This window comes from Erithacus rubecula (assembly GCF_903797595.1).
Source record: "Erithacus rubecula genome assembly, chromosome: 14".
Lineage (NCBI taxonomy): Eukaryota > Metazoa > Chordata > Aves > Passeriformes > Muscicapidae > Erithacus > Erithacus rubecula.
In genome coordinates, this window is record NC_136666.1 from 149,841 (window position 1) to 171,890 (window position 22,050).

General features: G+C 39.1%; 1 protein-coding gene across 1 annotated transcript in view; it reads right to left on the reverse strand.

The window, feature by feature from the left end:
* HERC1 (HECT and RLD domain containing E3 ubiquitin protein ligase family member 1) overlaps positions 1 to 22,050 on the reverse strand; it is an 82,917-nt gene that overhangs the window by 39,530 nt on the left and 21,337 nt on the right. Inside the window, 20 exon segments of the mRNA XM_079317759.1 lie at positions 49 to 286; positions 831 to 951; positions 1,041 to 1,256; positions 1,562 to 1,833; positions 7,219 to 7,270; positions 7,568 to 7,688; positions 8,747 to 9,053; positions 10,986 to 11,157; positions 12,454 to 12,574; positions 12,667 to 12,781; positions 14,003 to 14,176; positions 15,025 to 15,246; positions 15,755 to 15,946; positions 16,437 to 16,569; positions 16,746 to 16,898; positions 18,027 to 18,248; positions 19,046 to 19,171; positions 19,716 to 19,881; positions 20,653 to 20,787; positions 21,867 to 22,038. Coding sequence (XP_079173885.1) covers positions 49 to 286; positions 831 to 951; positions 1,041 to 1,256; positions 1,562 to 1,833; positions 7,219 to 7,270; positions 7,568 to 7,688; positions 8,747 to 9,053; positions 10,986 to 11,157; positions 12,454 to 12,574; positions 12,667 to 12,781; positions 14,003 to 14,176; positions 15,025 to 15,246; positions 15,755 to 15,946; positions 16,437 to 16,569; positions 16,746 to 16,898; positions 18,027 to 18,248; positions 19,046 to 19,171; positions 19,716 to 19,881; positions 20,653 to 20,787; positions 21,867 to 22,038 — 3,430 coding nt within the window.

Here is a 22,050-nt window from a genome sequence, read left to right on the forward strand (position 1 = left end):
TGCTGATAAGTTCAGTGATGAAGTTTCCCAAAAGCAAAGGACACTCACCCTGTGGTGATAGCCAGGATCTGCAGCAGTCTTGTGCTGGCTACTTTCAAAGCTGTGCTGAGCTGAGAAATGCCAGTTTTGGGCAGCAGCTGCAGGGGCTGTCCCAGCATGGTGTCTGTGCCACACAACTGGGACAGCACATTCAGCAGCCCTGTGGAAATGGCCAAGGAGACATCCACAGGCTGGTAGTGCACACTGAGAGCAAAGACTGTCACCAACAGGAGACGCTGCTGTGCCTCTAAGGTTAAAATAAAGTTGTTTTTCATTAGTAAGATGTTCAGAGTAAGAATACTAAGACAAAAGATCAGCAATTTATTTTAAAATATAATTTAATTAATTATCAAAGAAAAAGTGAGTCTTGTCAGACACTTTGAGTTAGTCTTTCTGATGAACCTTTGAGTTCTTCTTTAACTCAATGTAACTCTGTGTCAAAATTGTCTAAAGAAAGAGTAGCAGGCAGATCTAGTTTGTGATATAAATGTTCTGAGGTTAAATCTCAAACCAGAATCTTCTCTCTAAGGTAAGGATAACTGGGAGAAATACTTCATTTTGTACTTGTTTCACATTGTTTCTTGAAGTGAAACACCAAAATTACCCAGGTAAGAATGGCCACTGGGTTCTACCAACAAATGCAGATTTCTCTCTTTTGGGAAAAGTCAGATAGGTAATTCAGTGAATTCTAATATCTAATATGGTCACTAATATCAAAGTCTTCCTTGGAAAACATGCAAGCTGTTCTACTTCTAGAGAACATCTGGTTTGCAAAGCTGCTTTTCACTTACCTATGTGATGCTTATTAGCTTGCAGAGCTCTTTCTAACGTAGCAGATAACTGCTGGTAAATTTTGTGCACAGCCACCTGGATTTCAATTTGAATACTCCTCTTGGCTGCTCTGATACCATCCTGGGCCAAACAAACAAACAAGTATCATAGAAATTGAGCCATTTTTATGACTGGCTTATTGAAAGAGCAGAAAGTGCTGCAGTACACACCTGGTAGTGATGCAATCTCACATTCTCTCCTTTGGCCCCTGCATGTCCTACAGTGCCCAGGCCAAAGCAGCCTGCAAGAAACTGTAGTCTAACAGAAGTGAGCAGGGAAGAAGACTGAAATCCTGGCACTTGGCGGCTGCCCATTAATGGCACACAGCCTTTCTCCTCCATTCCTGACAGAAGCACCAGAATCTGATGAAGTGCTTCCAGACGGAGCTAAAAACAAAGGCAGGTGAAAAACAACACTGAGTAAGTAGCTAATACCCCTAGAAAAGGAAACTGGATCAGTAAGGACAGAGGAGGTCACTGTTTTCTCCTTCACGTATTTTTTTAAAAAAGGGAACACTTCCAGTTTTGTTTTAGAGTTTGTTTATGTAACGTTCCCAGATCCAGTTAAGATATTTAACAGAAAAGAAAGAAAAATTACTTAAATAGATCGAATTTGGACAGTCTTTCAAAACAAATTCCTATAGTAAGCATAATGCATGAAGACTAAGAAAAGCTGTTCAACTGAAATTTACCTCAGCCCTCAATTGCTGCTGCTCCATTGCAATTATTGATGCTTGTGGACTGGTGGACATACTTTCCTCTGGCTCCTTAAATCCTGGGGAGTTTCCCACATCTCCACTTACAAAACTGACAGCGTTTTCAATCAGAGTATGAACTCCAAGGGATCTTGAGAGATCAAAATCGGACTCAACAAATGAGCAGGAGGACGTGTACAGCCAATCCCTGCTGTGCTTCAGGCGAACCCACGAGTCACTCAGAGATTCCATCTGACTGTGCATTGCTCCTAAAGACACACACAGGGAAGTCTCATCAGCTCCGGTTCAGGTAACACATTTTGGCAGTAGGTAAAGGCTGAGCTGCTGCTACTGACACACGTGGAAAATGAATACTCATGTTAATTATACCATGCATTAAGCAGCTTAGAGCAAAACACTTGACTTAAATTTACAGCAATTTCCTTAAAGAAAAGGCTGAATTTCTTTTAAATGTTAAGCACTACTGCAACAAGCTGCCATGTGAAAAAACAAAAGGAAGCCACTCAAACTGCTCAGCTTAAAGATAGAACACTGAATAAAAATGCTTTGCAGCTAAATGACAAAACAGTAAAGAAAAGATTTTCTACCAACACAGCTTAGGCACTTGAATATTTACTTTGAGGTTTAAACATAAAGCAAGAGTGGTTGTGTTTTTAATCAAGCCACTGTATTTCATAATTTTGAAAAAGCACAATGTTATTTTGAATGAAATATTTACAGAATTCATAACTGCAGAGCAGAACAGAAAATTTTTTAGACTAACAGAGAACATTTAATTTGACTCAAGATACATACATGTGCATTTAAGACAACCTAGAGTAAGTGTACATCTCTGTCATCAGGCAGTTTCACAAGTCCATTTTCAGGAATTTACTATCATCAGCATGTCATTACCTGAAACTTTATTGCCACTAATAAATGGACTTCTTCAAATGAGAATCAATCATCAGCCTGCAGCACTGGAATTTATCACCATAGGTTTGATCTCATTTCCAAGAGTTTTGCTAGACCTCCCTCCCCAGCACAGACGAGTGCCATGCCACTCAAGTCATAACTTCCTTAGCAGTTAATTGATAGGTATCAGTCAGTATTTGCCTCCTTTTGTAAGTGCTGTTTGTCCAGGTGCCATGCAAAGGATTATTAGAAGGCACATCCTGCTCAGAGGAACTTCCAGTCTGTACAGACAGACAGTGTCTGGAGACCTCTGTGCAAACCTAAACTTTGTTTAAACTCGCTTTGAAATTTTAGTTTGGATTATTTACAAAATGTACAAGAATGTCTAAATATTTATCTACCGTGTGTGCAGTAAGTTAAAATTTGGAGAATCACAACCTGCTCACAAATGTACAAATGTGTATTACTTCAGTTTTAAACATCTTTCTGCAGGGTATCAGTTTCAAACATTATTAAATGTGCATTTTCAGGGAAAGTCACACAAATTCATAGGAATTCATCTCCCCAAAGCTTGCTTTCATAAGCAGGGCTTAGTTCCAATGGTAGCAGCCAGATCCAAATTTTAGGGCCTCCTTTAAACATTGCCTACAGCAGCTGCTCATAGTAAAAAGCAAAGACAGACACAGAGGTTTTGAACTTGGGCTGACATTCCTAGCAATCTACATAACTTTCTTCCTGAAGTAAAGGCAAAATGTTGTTATTCTGCCAATGAGTCAGCACCTGCAGCTCACAATTAGCACCTTCATGCAATTTACAAATTCAAAATACTGCAAAATTTTGCTTCTCTTTTGTCAACCAGGTTACCTTCACTTAGTTGCCAAAAATTTAATTGTCAGGGCTACAGATTACGCAAGCTTTCATATCCCATTTGGTTTTCAGTAAATAGTCTTAATGTGCATGTCCATAGTATTCCTTACACTTGCTATTAAGCAGACTGCTATGGCCTCAGAAAGAACCATCAGAGTACTTTGGTCATACAGACTTAAGTTTATTTGGGATAATGTAAACATCATGCTAAAACACTTTTCAAAGTGTTACTTTTCTAATCTCTGCTGCTTTATGTAATACAGTAAGACTACATGGTTTGGTCATGTTTACTACGAAGAAATTTAAAGAAATTCTGTTACTCAATTTTACAATTCACACCTAGCATTAGTATTTTAAAACAAACAACAGATAAGCTTACTCTAATTTTAACATCAAGTCTCAGATTAGTTGTTTTAAAGCTTTCCTTTAAAATCCAAGTTACATGGGGAAGTTGCCAGTGAGAAACAAGATAAATAAGATAGAACAAAACAAAGATGTGCTAAAATTCTTGGTTTCCTGGCAAGTGGATGGTGAACAGAGCCCAGAGGAGAGGATAAACGAAGCCTCAGTTTACCCACAGGAAGCACAGCCAAACCATTTCCAAGTGCACAAAACACTGCCTGCACACAAGAGCTCTTTCCAAAAGCCCCAAGAGCCCTCCAGCCTTTGAACAGCAGGAGAGCTCAAGGCAGCCCACGGGGACTTCAGCTGCCTCTCCTCCACTGCCCTACACTGCACCATGCCACTGCACAGGATCAAAGCATTTGCAGAGATAAAATCCAATCCAGGGGCTTACATCACAAGCTAAAGGAAATCTTTAACGGGTTTACTGAATATCAAGAGAAAATTTAGTTTTGACAGGCAACAAATCTTATAAGAAACCCAACCACGTATGAATAAAACTCTAAATCATTTGATATTTGAAGAGACAATGAGGTCTTAGTTAATTGTTTCAGTAAAAAATGCAAGAATGTTTAAATAGAAGACCAATGTAAAATTGTTTCTCATTTGGAGAAAAGTATAATGATTACGAGTTACAGATTAAATTTAAAATAATAGAAGTTATAATTGAAAGGAGACAGTTTAAACACAAATATTTCAGAAATCAAAGGGGCATCTCTCAAAATTAAAAATCTTTAACCATTAGGGCAAAGAGATCTGAAAGCAATATTTTCCCTCTTGAAGATATTATGTACCAGCAGAAGAATCAAATGTATGATTTGAACTACATTGGAGCTCAGCCTGGTTCTGTGTAACACCAATCACACAGAAGTGATTGCAGCACAGTGCTTCCAGAAGCCTCTACAATCACATGAGCAGAGCTGCACAGACCAATAAACCTGAAGCTTACAGTAAAACAAGAAGTTTACTTGTCCTTATAAGCCAGCTTGTAATAATGAGCTTTCTAAATGAATGTGGCACAGCTGCAATGCACACTTTATAAAACAAAAAATATGTAGGGAAGCTATAGAGATAAAAAATAAACATGCCATCAGTTACTTGCTTGAAGCTCTTCTTTTTTCTGGGGCTCAAGTGGCCAAAAAGGAGTAAATACACTACACCACACAAGAACCAGAAGACAAAAACAGACATTTGAAACAGAAGGTAACATACTCATAAAATCTCTGCCTCATATTATTCTGACTTAAACAATCAGTCTCATCTTAATCAATACAATATACCAAGCAGCAAGGTACGTGGAAAAAATATTTACTCTAGTTTGGCATGAATGCAGTCTGGGTAACAGTCTTTCCGAATTCTCCAGCTTCAAGGAAAAAAGCAATAATCCCCTGTAGCACAGCTGTATGCATTCATGTATGTATTTTTGCATGTTCAAGTCCCTTCCTTAAGCAGAATTTGTCAATTTTCAAAGGCAGAATTCATTATTGCAGGTACACTAAAACATTTCAATTCCATTTGGATCTCAGTTAAGTTGCTGCTTTTTTTGGAGCAGTTGTGTCAGTAAGGTACAAAAGTACACACAATATGCTAGAATTCAGGGAGTTCAGCTGGAGGCTATGACAAGTCTGGAGTGAGGAGTCTCACTGATGTGCACCTTTGTGACTGCCCTGCAGCCTGTGCTTTTCTTACTGCTGTGTACCTAACGTGGTGCACAGACCCCACAGACACTGCACACAACACCTACAACATCTGCAGCACACCCTCTGGATCTGCAAATCAAAAAAATTGATCCAAGCAACAGAAAAAATAAAGGGCTTAGATACAAGGTGGAAAAAACAATGTGCTGCTTGTCATCCCTTACTGCAAAGTTACTCAAAAAGACTTTTTCTGTAGGGATGGAATTAAAAGGTTAATAATACAGAAATAACTGGGTAACAGCAAGGAACAAGATACTCAAAGGATCCTCAGGCTGAAGTAAGAGTAGTCCAGTTCTCTTTCTGAACAGACAGAATCAATTTAGAGGGCAATTAGAATAATGATTGGCCTGAGTGGCTAAGATGTTAATTAAGTTAAAAGAGAATGCTTTTCCTTCTATATTTATCTGCAAGACCTTAGGAATTCATAGTACTACCCCCTTTATTAGTCAAAGCACACCAAAAGTATAAACATAAAACTGAAGGGGATTCACCAAACATCCACAGCTGGCACTGCACTTTGCTGGAAACGCGACAAGGGGTGGACAATCCAAAAAAGCTGTAAGCTACACCCTCACCAAACCCTGGGCCACGTTTCAGTTCTAGGAGATAACTAGGATTCACAGAATAGACATGTCACAAAAGACAAAGGACCATAAAAAGCACTGAGCTGAACAGCCCATCCACTTACAACACAGGTATTGTAGGTGTTCTCCTGACCTCAACAGACAAATGAGGAATGTTTCCTGTAGTGCTCCCTGCATTTCCTGACTCTGGAACTGGTTACCAACCAAAACTGCCATACGTATCACCCAGCACAAGCACCCAAGCTTGCATTACTGTCACTAACTCCCAAGGAAGCCTTCCAGTACCAAAACACAGGCATCTCTATGTGTTTTGACAGGGTTCAGTTTGCAAATGAGCTGCTTGAGCTTCTTTTTAGGTTCTGGAAGGATTCACTGTATTTATAGTTTCTCCAGTTCAGACCTGGCAGAGAAGTTTCTTGCTATAATAAAAGTTTTGATGAAGTCTACTCTTGCACTATTCCTCACCTCTTGAGGCTGGTGACCAAAGCAACAGGGGCCTAAACAACAGCCCAGGAACCACAATCCATGAGACACATTGTAGCTGAGATCTCATCCAAGATCATTTCCTACGTTACTTTTCGGACACAGAGGATGTCAAGTAAAGAATTCTGTGTCAGAGTAATGGCAAAGCTAAAAATGCTGACTTGAAAGCATGTCCTGCAGATCAGGGGGCTGACAGAGGCCTTCTGATAGATCTTTTAATCCTGAGAATGCCATGATCCATCTGCTGCACAGTAAATGGATGCAAAGTAAAGCAGTGTCTTCTGAATGCAGGTTCTCCAGGTTCAAGTACATTTTATGGTAAAAGTTCATTGTTAGCACAAGAACAGAACATTCCACATGAACTTCTTTCACAATTTTTCATTCCTGAAGTCACATGAGTGAAAACAGAATGCCTTTTTCTGAATCACTTAACAGAAAACCCTCACTTGTTTCAAAAGAGAAATTCTACAATTCTAGAAACCAGAATGAAGTGTTATAATCAAGGAAATACTATAACCAAGCCACAAAGCAACAAAACCTCACACAACACACAGTAGGCAACAATTATTTTAAATGCTATTTTTAAATGGTCAGTTTCAACACCTGCTCTGTAACTGTAAACTGCAGGCAACTGCAAACACAGTTTAACTTAAGAAACTCTAACATTTATCAGGTTGGTATTCACTAGGTAAGCAACAGAACTTACCCCTCTTCCTGTGCGATGCTGCCAAATCCAAATCAACATTTCGTCTTCCACTCTAGATTAAAAGATTAATAAAAGTCTCATTTCTTCAAGTGATTATATGTGGTACATAATATTATTTATATTTCATCCCTCACCCATAAAAGTGAGACAGTCAACAAAGCTGTCATTATTTTTAATTTTTTTTCCATTAGTGCTTTCTCTTATCAATGATGAATCAATGCACCGAAACACAATAAACAAATGTTTCAGATGCTACAAATGCTTCAGATGCTAAACAAATGTTTCAGTTGTACTTCCCATCTAAACATTCTACTGACAATCCCTAAATACATCATGCTGGTTTACTTACCAGTGAATAACCTTCCTCATCTGATTCTGGCTGAGACAAATCAGATTCACTTCTAGACTTCATCAGTCTGTAGCTTGAGCTTGCATGGATCGAGCGACTTTCTGCTGTGAGACTTTCACTCCTGTTTCAGGTGCACAAACACAGAGGAAAAAACAGCTGATATTACACAAAGGTAAGAGTTGATAGCCAAAGGTAGCAAGTGCCAGTTTCATTTGGGAGGAGACTAGCACAGAACATCACAAGACCACATTAAAGAAGAAGAGAGTGGTCTGATGGCTTCAATTATGTTTATAAAAGGTATTAGTAAACTTTGTTACTTCTTATCAGCCTTACTGGGCAACTGAACAACCTCAGAAGGGTGATTGCTCTAGAGTCTTGGTAAGTATTACACAGAGTAAACAGAAACACTCTGAGCTGAGAGACAAGAAACAGAGACAGAGTAAGCAGGTGAAAACGCACTGAACTTATTAAAAACCCACCCATAAAATGCATCCTAAAGTTGATATGCTGGAGATGAAAGCCACTTTGACAATGACAGAGGCAGCCACCCATGCCTTAGGGACTAGATTTCCAAAAAGAGGCAAAAAGAATAAAAGGGCACTGAATACATATAATTTTCCTCTCCAATACCTTAATATCTTTGCCATAAATATCTTAATTTAAAATAACAAAACAGGAGACCTAACAACAAGTATTACCCATACCTATGACAGGAATATTTGTAAAAATCAATCATGAACAACACTTTTGTCATAATAGGCTTTGAATCTTTTGTTTTAATCAAATACAATTTCTTTTTAACACTACTATATATGATAGTAGTACGGTTCAAAAAACCACAAATACGGTAAAAACAAATCCAAACACAAATTACAGGAAAAATAAACAATTTTTCCATGTACCTCATACTATCTGTAGACCTGATGATCTGAACTATTTACCACTATGCCCAACTTTGAAACTTAAATAGGGTCCACACAAAACAAAATTCTTCAGGTTTAGTTAGCCTGGCCGAGGAAAATTGAGAAGAATCACTGTTTTCAACAGATGCATTTACACTGCTCTCAGCAGAAATTTTCCTCTAAAATAATTGCAGTAATGCTCAGAGGAAGCCTGGAAGTGGTGAGTCAATTCAAGGGAGCAGAGAGAGTTGAGCAGGGTGCAGTCAGCAAAGCCCACCTGGTCATGAGTCCGACACCCTCGGGAGCAGCAGAGGGAGGCTGCTGCAGCTGCCCCTCCTCCAGGGGCTTCTGCAGCTGCTCAAGGACAGGGCTGACGCCCAGGATGAGCAGGGCACATCTGTGGATCACCGAGTTGCAGGCAGCAGTGTACACATCCTGCCCTTCTGTCAGATCCGTGCTGATCCTCCGCTCCTGCTGGGCCGGGGCAGGGCCATCGTCCAGCCTCGGCCCTGTGCCCGAGCCCATCCTGTCCCGCTCCCGACTACGCGCCACCTCACGGGCTGATAGGAAACATTGAAAGATTTCTGTAACACGCAACACAAAGAGAGAGTCTTAACTTCACACACAGCCACTGAGAATAAAACATCCATCTACAGCACGGGCCAAAACCTGCCCCACTATCAAGAACAACTAATACTTTTCTAACAGTAAAAGAATATAGGAATAATACAGTGCCATAAAAAAAGTCATGCAAACAAGTTAAATGAAGCATTTACACAATGTTAATTTTAAAATGAAGGACAATGTACTCTGACAGAACACCATAACTCTTTCAGTGTCTTACTGCAACCCAACTTCTGTCTGAATAGCATCAAAGAGATTATTTCATGTTTGCCTTTGAGCAGATATATATATAAAAATGCTTCTGTAAATCTGTATTTCAGACACCAGAGTATCTCCAATTCAATACTGGAACAGTTTCTGGCTTTTATTAACTCTGGGCAGTACAATGAAGATCCTATCAAAATTCTTAGCCTATACTTTACTTAATTCTGCTGTAGTCTAAAGGGTCAGATTCTTCTAAAGAGTATGTGTGAGAGACCTCTTCACCTACGTCCAAAGAACTCCAGTTCTCTTGTTTTAATAATTTTAAAGTTTCAGGTCCCCTTTGGAAAGGCAACGGTAAAACTAATTACTTCCTTCACTGCTATGAAGAGATTTCCACATGTGTTTTAAGGGATGCTGAACCTGACATGTGAGAGAATCCTCCTCTTATCATCTTCCTGCTTATCTGTGCATGTAACAATATTTTGTGGCTGGATGTTTCTAGATACATTTCCTTTATTGTACCAAGAAGCCCTGTCCAGGTGGAATTTGAGAGATCTGAGCATTTGCCCAGAATAATTAAAATCAAGCAGGCAAACATACTGCATACACTGAGCAGGTGAGGTAAATCTTCTAGAATCACAAATTAGCTCACAAATGTGCATTTCAGCTACACTGCACTGCCCATGGAGTGACACATCCTATAAAACTAAAGGTGTAACACACACACCATTGTTTTGATCAACAAGATCCCAAAGAGAAATGTGGGAGTCCTAACAGAAAACTGTCAGCAAAACCAGAGATGACAGCAGAGACTGGAAAAAGATAAACATCCTAACAATATTCAGAAAAGAAAAAGAAAACTGTGCAGTTAATGAAAATATTTCAAGTCAGCTAATTTCATTTTTTAAGCTACATGCATTCTACAGAAATGTTCCAAGGCTAACACAAATGCTGTCTAGGAGAAACTCAGTTCACACCAGAGAGAAAAAACAAACAATCTTGCATGTCTGTCTGTTGCTTCACTGAAACTGCAAAAATTAAGGATTCAGCACCCCATCAAGCTAGACTACAAGCCCCAATCAGTGCAACAACAGTTTGTGGAATTCACCTTTTTCAAGCTATCTTCTGAAGAATTAAACAAGATGTTTAGAAAGCTCAGGAGAAAACATGGCAAATAGTGTTAAAAATACCAAACTCTGACTAAAACCTCCATGTTTTTAAGAGCATAGATTCTAAGACAGAGGTGAATTCCAACACAGTCAACAATCAATGGTTGTTTCGAAACTTCAGAATAACATTACCCTTCAAAGGTTACTACATAAAATAATAACACATACAAACACAGCCAAAACTCTGTATCTGAATACTGATGAAAAAACTATTGACAAGGACTTTAGAGAAAACAAGATGAAACCAAGCAGTCTTGTAGAGAGTGCATATAGAAGTGCTGGTACATGTCGATGCCCTGAATTGCAGTGAACTCACTTAGTATTCACATACCTTTGTACCTAAAAAATTTACTGAACCATAAAAACCACTACATCATTGTATAAAAATAAACTTCTCAAAATGTTTATGTAGATACATCTTTCAGAATCTTTTAAAGAATTTTTCAGTTTTACTTGAGAGAAAGAGACACTGTCCTTCCAATGGGCATGGCATTATTGACACACATAACCAGTACTTACTACCAGCTGTCATAACTTCATGTTCTCTTTCCTCCTCTTCATCTTCTTGTTCTGGGTGTCCTTCCTCCCTGTCCCGTTCTGCCTGCTCCTCCATTTCTGCTTCTTCATCAATTGTACGAGTGAAAGAATGTTCTTGAGTATCAACATCAGCAGACTCTTGGTTATCTAGCATCTTGATTTAAAAAAATACACAAATGAAATTAAATTAATTCTCACAAAAATGAAAGATGAATGTACAAGGACACAGGTATTGAATAAGAGGTTTCTTCCTATCAAAAATATTTCTGGTACTGTGTGAAATAAACAACAAATACAGTTGTTTAATACAAGGCTTTAAATACTTAAGTTGGAAAATTTAATTTTCATTTTGTAACTGTGACTCAGACAATCTGCAGAAAAACATCTCCTTGTAATGCTTACTTAGACACTACAGTCAAACTTTGACACTTCAGCACCAAAGCCTTTAGAAACCATAAGCCTGGGTCCCATTGGCATTGAACCTGAAGCAACAAATCTACTCCGTAGATGATATTTGCCGTATTGCATCTGTAAGTTTGAGGATTTCTGGGAGTAACAGAATTTATTGCACGCACACCCAATGCCTTCCAAAGTGCTGAGTCTCTTTCAGCTATGTTAGACCCCTACCCTGAGAAAGGAAGTGGGCAAGACACACACAGCCCTGTAATATTAATCAAAAGTAGGAGACAAATCTATACTGTTTCAAAGAGCACCACCAGTGCTTTACAATACAGCTAAAAAGCCTTTTAATCATGATGTTACAGGAGAATTTTCTTCACTAAAAGTATCTTGCTTGTAGACTGTAAATCACAATTAAAAATCCTATCAGAGAAACCTGCTTTAAGGACTACTTTGTATTGCCAAACAGGCCCTACCCCTGTAATTCACTGAGCACTCCCATCATCAATGCCGATCTGGCTCAATGGCTTTTCAGAAGCTGCCATTTCAGGCCCAGTGCTCTCATATCAGCTATTCACATAGGGCTGACAAGGACAAGTTGACCTAAAGTAATGCTAGGACTAAGAAGATAATGTGGCCATGGAGGAAGGAAGAAGAGGTAGGCAAGGAAGGGGAAGAGAGAGGTTCAGAGGCTCAGATAACACAGCTGGATTCAGGAATGGAAGCCAGACAAAGCTGTGGCCTGCCCAGGACAGCTGAGCCATCTCCAGCTAAGCTGTTGAGCTCCTATGGCCCAACATTCCAGAGATGGGGAGAGGGAAAACCAGGCTCGAGGCTGGGCTTGGGTCAAAAGATGCCAACCAATCATTTGCTTTAATTGATTTAATATCACATACTCCAGACTAAAGGACTCCTAATTACACCCTGCCCATTTTCACTTGGAAACTCATGAAGGCTTTTCAACAGGATAGAAAAAACTACTGGCAATTATGTGACATTTTCTTACTGGCCAGGGAAGGCAGCAGAACTGCAGAGAGGTGCAGAGCCTTACCCATCTGTCTCTGGAAGATGACCTGGTCTGAATAAGCTCCATGTTCTTGCAGGCAAGCAAACGACTCCGGACTTTATACACACAGCGGTAAACTTCTGCCAAGGCCTTGCCAGGCTGGTACCTGCACAAAATGACACCCAAACCACAAAACAATCACACCAAATTCCTGTCAGAGTCCAGCTGAACTTCTAAAAGCAGCTTAAAGTTACTTGCCTGCTCTCACCACAAGCTTGACTCAGTAAACTTGTATGCTTCAGAAGAGCTGCAAGGACAAATCTGGACACGGTGTCTAGGAGTGATTCATTACTTAAAGTTGCAGTATCCCAGTCTGAAAATAGAAACCATTCATCAAAACTGGCTACTGCTCCCAAAAACGAAAAATATTTCTTTTTTCAATATTGTATTCAATATCTTGAGCCATTTAAGTCCCTTTTTATTTTAAGGAACTGAATTTTTAATTTCAAAACCTTTTCCCCGCTTTAAAAAGAACCATTAGGAAAATAATATTGCTCCACTATGAAATAACTGAACTGTCAAGCAAACCTTCACAAAGCAGCATAATTTTCCACAGGGAAATAAAAAAAATTACTGTCCCCCTTCTTTACAAATATGCTTATAATACATTTTTGTGTTAAATGCTCTCTATAAATCCTTGTGAACTGCTGTAGGAGTGACAAAACGTACCTGGCCAGAGTCAGGTCTAGTCTAACACACCTGCTCCTCAGAAGTTCCTGGTCTCTGCCTGTGATGCCACATAACTTGCTAATGTGACCATACAACTTTCAGCCAGCTGCACAGAGCAGACCCACATCAACTTCTACGAAATCCAGTTCCACAGCCTAAATTATTCAGATCAGCTCATCCAGCTCAGGTTTTGCAAACAGATAACCAGCATTGTCTTTACTGGAATTCCCAATTCTGTGGAATACTGTAACAGAACTCCCTGTGCTGTTCTCAAGAGGCACATAGTAAATACCATTTGCTCTTTTCTTTATCTGGCTCAGCTTGGTCAGAGCTACAGAACATTATTTCTGGATGCTCAGTGGATTTCATTAAAAGGAACCTGGAAAGCTTGAGCAGGAAACCCAGAATTTAGGCAATAAACATGAAAAACTATTACTACTCTAAGACCAGCCTCCCAGAGACCTGAAAAACAAAAGATGACTTCCCCTTCATTCCATTCCTAACATATTTTGTAAGTTACTTTGCCTTCCCCATCTCCCCCCTTTTAATTTTTCTTTCTAATTGCAAGTTTCACCCTGCTCCACTCAGAAAATAGAAAAAACAACTGAGAGAGCAAACAAGAGTTTCTTCTTACCAGTTCAGAGGGAAAACCAACATTGAGCTACATATCTGCCAAGCACTGAAATCAGTGTCAAAAATAAGTAACAGATAATGCAAAAGAAAGATCATGGAACGTAATAATAAATGAATTTTATCATGCTGTAGAATTAAAACTCGTTGCCAAAGAAAACACAGGATTGTGCTAGGAGCATAGCTGGAGCATTTAACTTGCTTTCAATGTATACAGGTATTTTCAGCACCTTACCTTTACTGACAGCATAGTCCTGCATACTGATCCAGAGGCTCCTTGCTGGCTCTTTTGTACAACCCAAGGCCAAATCAACATAGACTGTGATCTCTGGTCTCAGCTTATAATCAAAGGGCTTCTGCTCCTCATTTCCAGACAGGGCCACTTCTAACAAAGAGCTCATGCATTTATCTAACAGAAGAGAAATAACAAAGAAAATTAAACTCTACAAATTTTGAGGATTACACCATCTATCTGAAAGCATTTAAACCACCTTTCACCCTCCCCTTAGTTAAAAAAAAAAAATCAAAGCATGTCACTGTCCTTCTAGAAATTCACCTTACATAGGAAAGTGACCTAAAAGACAATCCACATAAAACCTATGGATATTCAGAAGCATTATCCAATTTTTGTTCGGGAGCATAAATCTGTATCATTACTTCTATCTGAACTGCACAGCCATGCACTTGCAATTCCTGCCTGGACCCATTTCAAAACACTCTGTCTTGGAAGTCTTGCAGTAGCCTGCTCAGAACGAGTGGGAGAAGGAGATGGGAACTAAGAGGAATGGGGCATAAAGAAGCAAGTGACCGATTCAGATAGGAAGGGATGACTGGAATACCACTGCTGAGTTGTTGATAATTCTGGCATATCATAAATAATGAAGTTTGCTATTAATAGGCTTGTTTCTAATTAATAAAAAAATCATTTTGCAAGTAGAATAAAATAGATTTTCCAATAATTAATATGAAAAATTGCATTCCTGTGTGTCTGTTGAATGCTGAGCATCTAAGAGTAAAACATTTGCAATTAACTGGGTGAAGTCTGTAGTCTTTCACTGAGAAACTGCGATTTTTTTTCTCCTGAATGCATTTCCAAGACCCTTTATAGACTACATCATAACCTTGAATACCATTTGGGAACATTCTGTATTACTACACAACCAGACAAGAATGCTGAAAGACCACCCTTAATTACAGAGCCCCATTCAGACACCATGAGAAATTCCAACCCCAACACATTTACACCGAGCAGCTCACCCAGATGAGGAATGTCCATCTCCACTCCATCGCTGAACAGAGGGGTTTTGAGCCAGTAGGCAGTGTCCTGCTCCTCGGGGGACACGGCAGGGCCCTGCAGCATCCCCCCCAGGCAGCGGCCGACCAGCAGCGCCACCGTCCTCTCCAGGTCCACCAGCCATACCCACGACTGCGCCGGCTGCGGCAGTGGCACGCCCGCAGGCTCCAGCAGCTCGGGGCCACCTGCAACATCCACTGCCAGCTTAGGCACCCGTGGCCAGTGTCACAAACAAGTCCAAAATTCACAGCTAACAGCAGATTTGTTCCCAATTAATGGCAGATTTGCCCCTCAATCAGCAACCTTTCAACTGAAGAAACAGCAGCTGGGACAAACAGATCACTGAACACTGGAACTATAGAACAGCAGAGGCCACCACCATTCATGGCACAGTGGCACAGCTGCTCATGAAGTAAAAGTTCTTTTAAACTCTGCCCAAGAACCTGCTTTGTCTAACACACACTTTTCTGTGTTCTCATAAACATGTAGAGAGGATACAACTGGAAAAGGCACTCAGAGTAGAAAAAATATTTCACAGCAAGGGATATTAATACATTAAGGAAATTGAAAAGGAGATGTAGCAAGACACATAGTTTAAAAAACCAGCCACCTTAAAAGGGAGAACTAAATTCTACTGCAAAAGGTGTCACTGTTTATTTTTCAGATTAAAAGCATGTTTGCTCTGACACTTACCATGAAGAGGCCACTGTAATTCCTGATCTTCCAAAAGGGCTGCAGCAGGCAAGAGCCTGTTGAGACGATCCAAAGGTGGCAGCAGATCCAGCAGGTAACTCAGCAAAGGCCGGGCCACTGACACTGGCAGCAGCAACAGGGAGTTGACAATCTGAGAGAGCATGCTGCCAGCAGCTGACACATAAATCACATCTGCAGAGAAAAAAACCACACCTGAATTACAATTATGGGATACAACTTAACAAGAATTGCACCTCAGCTATCTCAGAATATCTTAAATAATAAAGATTGAATTGATGGGTTTGTTTAATAATTATTAATCTCTTATTTTAGTCACACACTTTTCAGTAATCACAATAATTGTACTTTTAAAAAGAGAAATCTAGAACTAGTGAAACTGAAACAATAATGCACATTCTGTATTCTGTTCACATTCACATTGTGGAGTGAAGGTGAACAAAATGGAAAATTCACATTCGCCAAACTGTGCTTTTCCTGCACACCAAATGTCCTATCAAAAACATGAATCAGATGCCATTCCTGGGTAGACACCTCATTTCCTCCTTTGGGAGAGACCTGGAATGCTGAATTTATGCACATATAAAAAAAATAAGGGATTTTTTAAATTCAAACCTATGCAAAAAAAAGAGCCATCATTACTGACTTTTCCATGGACAGTTACCTCTCAGTTTTTCCCCAACGCTCCCATTCCAAGAGCTTTCCTTAAGCAGTGTTGCAGAACGGGAGTAGATATCTGTAGCATGAGGCAACAAAAGCTGCAGGTGTTTGTGAAGTAGTGCTACACTGCTGGAATTCTAGAAGGAAACAAATGGAAGAACAGCTCTGTAAATCCATATAAGGGGCTCACTATTCAAATCACTTCAGTTTTCAAATACTCTGAACATTTTCAAAAGGAACCTTACAACATTCTGGTGCTTATGAATACTGAATTATTTTTTCTCTCCTAAATGGCAAATATAAGGACACACACCTCAGTAACACTGTTGATGTGGCAATAAGCCAGCAATTGTTTCTGTAGGGAACACAAAAGCTCATGCAGATGAGCAGGCTGGCTGTTTTCTGATGATGATGTACCTAGTAAAAATTTATCACTGTTTTTTTCCAGTTCTCCAAAGGCTTGGTCCTATTAAAACAAAAGGGGGAAAAGATAACAATTAACTCTGCTTTGAGTGCTATAATACTTCACTATCACCTACAAAGAAGTACTCTTATCCTTACTATGTGCACCTGCAATTACTGGAGAAATTGGATTATGTCAAGTGGATCATGGGATAAGCAAACTTGAAATTCCAATTGTTTATAATGTCACAAGAGTGATTGTGGTAGCCGTCAGGCAAACATTTCTTAAAATGTTTCCGTCACGTGCAGCAATGCTTTTATTCCTCACCAAAGATAACTAGATTAAAAAGCCAACTTCCTGATCTAGCCCCCAAAGCACAATGAATTAAAATAAAGAATAATTCCTTAGGATCTGTTGTGGGCTGATGCATAAGGCATCTCCCATTAGAATCCCTGTTTGCACTATCTAGGATGGCAATAGAAGGAGAACACAGATGGCTGCTTGACTTCCTTTGGAATCCACTGGAAAAACTGGGTTTCAAGCAGGCAATCCAAAGCAGATAGTTCCACCTTGCTGACTGAAGGAGGTCTGGACAGAACTAAAACCACTGCTGCCCTGCGTGCAGGAGCTCCACACCACGCCAGGGAAACACAAACCTCTGATTTCTTTTGGCTGTTGAATTCAACTGGCTGGCTGAATACAAAACTGAGTCACTGATTTGCTCTCATGCTCCCCTACACTTTCTAAGAACAACAAACACCTGTGTTTGCTGCTCTATTACAAGGTAGTTACCACCCCAGTGAAGTTAAACATATTCATGCTCCTAGTGTCTGCTCATTGTTCTCTGTGGATGAGACACTGCATGCAATCAATTTACTTCTTGTGCTACATTTTCTCTTCCAAAAAGCTCTGAAGCCAAAGCTGGAGCAATAAAATAGTCTGATATGAAAACAGCTGCATTTATTAAAGTCACTTTAAACAATAAATACCACTATAGCAATATTAGAACCATATTGTTAGAGATGATTGAACTCACTTCTGTCCACCTAAGGACAAATACATGTGGCACTGCTACTTTAGATAAAAAAAATTAGCATCATTTCCTTAAGATGGGGAGAAATAAGCACCCTTCAAAGTATCAAAAATTAATCATAATTTTAAAAAATATATTGATATGAAGCCTGTACATACCGTATAAAATCCCAAGTTTCTTAGAAGAGTCTTCATTAAGATTTCAGCTAGATGAGTATCTGGATGACTGCTCTGGACAGCATATGCTTGATCAGAGAGGTTTCCATAGCTGATACACAAGGAGGAAGTTTCTGTGCTGTCAGATGGGGAGCTATAGCCAAGGAGGGAAGCTACATGGGTGTGATCCTGCAAGCTTGTCAGAATAATGTCCAGCTGCATTCTCTAAAGAAAAACGTTCAGACACAAAAGTCACTCTTTGTTAACAAAGATAAAATGATGAGCTAAGAAGAAAAGAAGCATTAGGCATAGTTACCCAACAAAAATATTCTAATGGGACACAGAAATAAGATGGAGTGCTTTACCAAAATATTTCAGGTTTTCCTGAAGATTTGTACTACTAGAGAATGGATAAATATACTGAATTAGATTGACCATACCTAGTAAAAATCTGAGATTAAGAGAGATAGAAACCAGATTGTTCACATGGTGGGCAATGAGGGTAAGACACTGAACAAAACACTTTCTCCAGTATGTCCTGGTTATCAGATTATTTGGGAAGACAGGTGGGAGAGATACAATCTCCTATGCACACTCCACACTGTACATAGGAAAAAGGGTACAGAGAAGAACCTTGCAGTCATCTTTGCAAAGCAGGCTGAAATCCATGTAGAGAAAACATTATACAAGCATTCATCCCAGAAAACAGTTACTTTTGTCTTACCAAGGCTTGTTCAATTAATCTAGGATTAAAAATTATCTCATCTCTAAACTTGTCTAAGCAATTCCTAAGCTCTCTGTAGTTGACCTTCACCTGCGAAAAAGCAGTGCTCCCTGCCTCACTCCCTTCCGGTTTAGCCAGGCTGCCCTACAGATTTTGTTATGCTGGGGTTTGCACTTCATCTCCCCAGAAATGTGCTTGCACTCTGCAGATGAGGCTCACCTCAAAGCTCAAAACGTTCTCCCAGAAAAACCCAAAGCAAACCACAACTGCTCTCAGGCATATTTTTACTTGACCTTACCTGTCCTTTTGATAAGCTTTCCCATCTATCAGGACCTTGGGGCAGAAGGGAATGCAGCAATTCCATTCTCTCTCGCAATGGAGGAAGCAGCATAGTTGCTCCAACTGACAATGTCTCAATTACCACCTAAAATTAGAGCAGCAGAAAATATTTCTTCAGTGGAGAAGAGACATAACAAACCCACCTGTATCCTTGAAACACACCATACATTACACATGATAAACCCCAAATATCTGCTTAATTTTCATTTAATATCAGAATTCTAGCACACAATAGCACACCAATCTTTTATGCTATGACACAAACGTGCAGTTCATTGAAGGAGTGAAACAAGACCAACAAGAGTTGCTATTTGCTAAGAGTGCATCTTAGGAGAATAACTCAACCAAGTTAGTTACTCAATCCACCACATTAACATTTTAGGCTCACTACTACAGGGAAGAATAATTTAAAAGTTAGAAAATAAAGCAGCTTTTTGAAATTCTTATGCAAACATTTTCCTCTGCTTTCAGATCATAAAGCAGTGATGGTGACTACATTTTTTAACTTTCCTGAGTAAAACTGGCAAGTCAGAATCATTCAGAAAGTCTGATAAATATCCAAGTATATGGAAAAAAAAAGAGAAGAGAATAGTACAATTTTCACATGTGAACAACAAGGCATTACTTACCTCTTGAATTTCATCAGGGACAGAAGAGTCCATCAGTCTGAACAAAAGGTTTCGAAGAGGACCAGCCTGCCGGCCAAGAATGCTGGTGGCTACACCTCCAGCCAGTGCAAGTGCAAGGTGATTAGAAAGCAGCTTCAAACACAATTTAAGAAAATTGTGGTGTTCCCTGGAAAAGGAATGTATACCTGTTAACCTCTGTTGTTATTAGCATTACTCCCTTCCTCTTATTTGTGCGCTAAGCTTTTACTTCTCCTTTGATTTTTCATACCAGAAAGGCAAGTAAATTCCAACTGGGAGTTTAAGGAAACTCCTCTGAGAAACTTACTGCCAACCTGCTTAAAAGAACAAAAACGGAAACTAGAATGGAGAAGTGTCTTTGTGGACAATGGTTGCAAGAGGCATTCACTTTAGATTAGTAGTCCCATGAATTATGATGCAAAACTGTTCCAAAGTACAGAAATAAACAATAATATGATGCACAGAGGCAAAAAAAAATTAAGAAGCAATAAATGTAATCTCTTAGAAGATTTAGAAGTACAACAGTCAGGTTAAAAACAAAAAGTCAGGATATTCATTTCTAGCCCTCTTAAAAAATCTGAAACACTCATTACAGGAGTAACTGACAACATGGAAACAGTAAATGTATTTCAACTACATAGAAAAATGTGTTACAAAAGAAAACTGTGAAGCATTTAATTCGCTGCATAATGAAAATAAATTTCAGAGTGATTTGAGACACTGTAAAGCTCCTCTGTTATACAAATGCACTAGAATAATTCTACACAAACAGCACCTGAGTGAGCAAGTAAACCAGACATACGCTTGGTAAAGAATAGACTAACCAGGACTTAAGCCATGCACCACGACTAAACCATGCACCACTGCTGTATTGAAACAACAAATCTAGAAATCTCTAACATGCATATGCTGTATGTACCTTGATGAAGGAAAAGGAAGAGGAGGAATTTCACTGTTAATTTTGTCACAGTAGTGCTCAAGGAAAGAACGAAGATGTGAAAAGGTACTTTCTTCAAGGTCGACACAATAGGGTCTGTGCCATGCCACAACTTGCCTGAAATCAAACATCAAAGAAAATTACCTTCTGAAATCTTCAACTGCTTTAGTAAATTAATACTTTAAACAGGTTGAATGCACACTTAACTAAACCAGTTTCTTTCTTAGAGCCAAGTAATACAACTATGGCAGTACACCTTCCTGACCCATTAAGTTATTTTTCTGCTCTCTTTTCTGTACAACTCTTTACAATCAAACACCCCAACATTTATGGACAAAAACATCTCAATACCATAAATCTGAAGCCATATGCATTTAATTTTATTCATGCAAAGGCTGACCAGTACACACAAAGCTTGTTTTACTACAAATCTGAGACTAGAGACTTTGATAAAATGCAGGGAGAACACAAAAGGGGAACCAGCACTTACTCCTATTTGAGCCTCACTATTTCCTTAGTTGATTGCTCCCTTGAAAACAGGGCATTCGAAATTTTTCTTGCATTATCTTCCATACATCAAGTTTTTGTGTTCCTTTGTGTTAGTCCATACATAAAAGTTTACTGGGTTACTTCAATCACTTGATAACATCTTTGGTGTCTAGTTATTAATATACAGTAATTCAAACTATTTAGGTACCTATTTTCAGTTTAACATGTAACCATACAGAATTTTTTTAAGGATCTTTAAATGCACCTCAATAATTCACCAGAACTTCCCCTTTCCAAAGTCTCCTGATTAGCGTACTACTTATTACACTAAAAGAAACTTCCTAAGCCATAAAAAACCCCCTCAGAAGCAAAAAATAAAAAACACTGAGTTGTTTCATCTCCCACTGATTACCTTGTCAATATTTAGTCAACAAAGGTAAGTTTTGTCTAACTACATGTAAGAAACATTCATATACAAAGACGAGATATCAAAATATTTGGTGCTGATACATTTTCACTTGTAACATGTAAGAATTAGAGGAGGGAGGAAAGAGGAGAGGAATAAGACTTTTCAGACCAAAACATTACAGCCAGAATGCTTGACACACATGATATGGAAACACCTTCAGGAAATAGATAAATGCACTTCTATAAAGTGCACTTCTATAAAAGAATAAAATTATACCTGTCCCAAATGTCATTGTTACCTGTCCCTTGGAAGAGCTGTCCAGGCAAGGCTATGGGATGTTCCTGCTGAAATCTGTTGAATTGCAACTCCATCTAAACCACTGACTTTCTTCGGTTTAGTAATAGGGCCAGTAGAGTTTCCCTGGCCACATTGTCCCATTGAATTGTTACCCCAAGCATAAACTTCATTATCTAGAAACATGA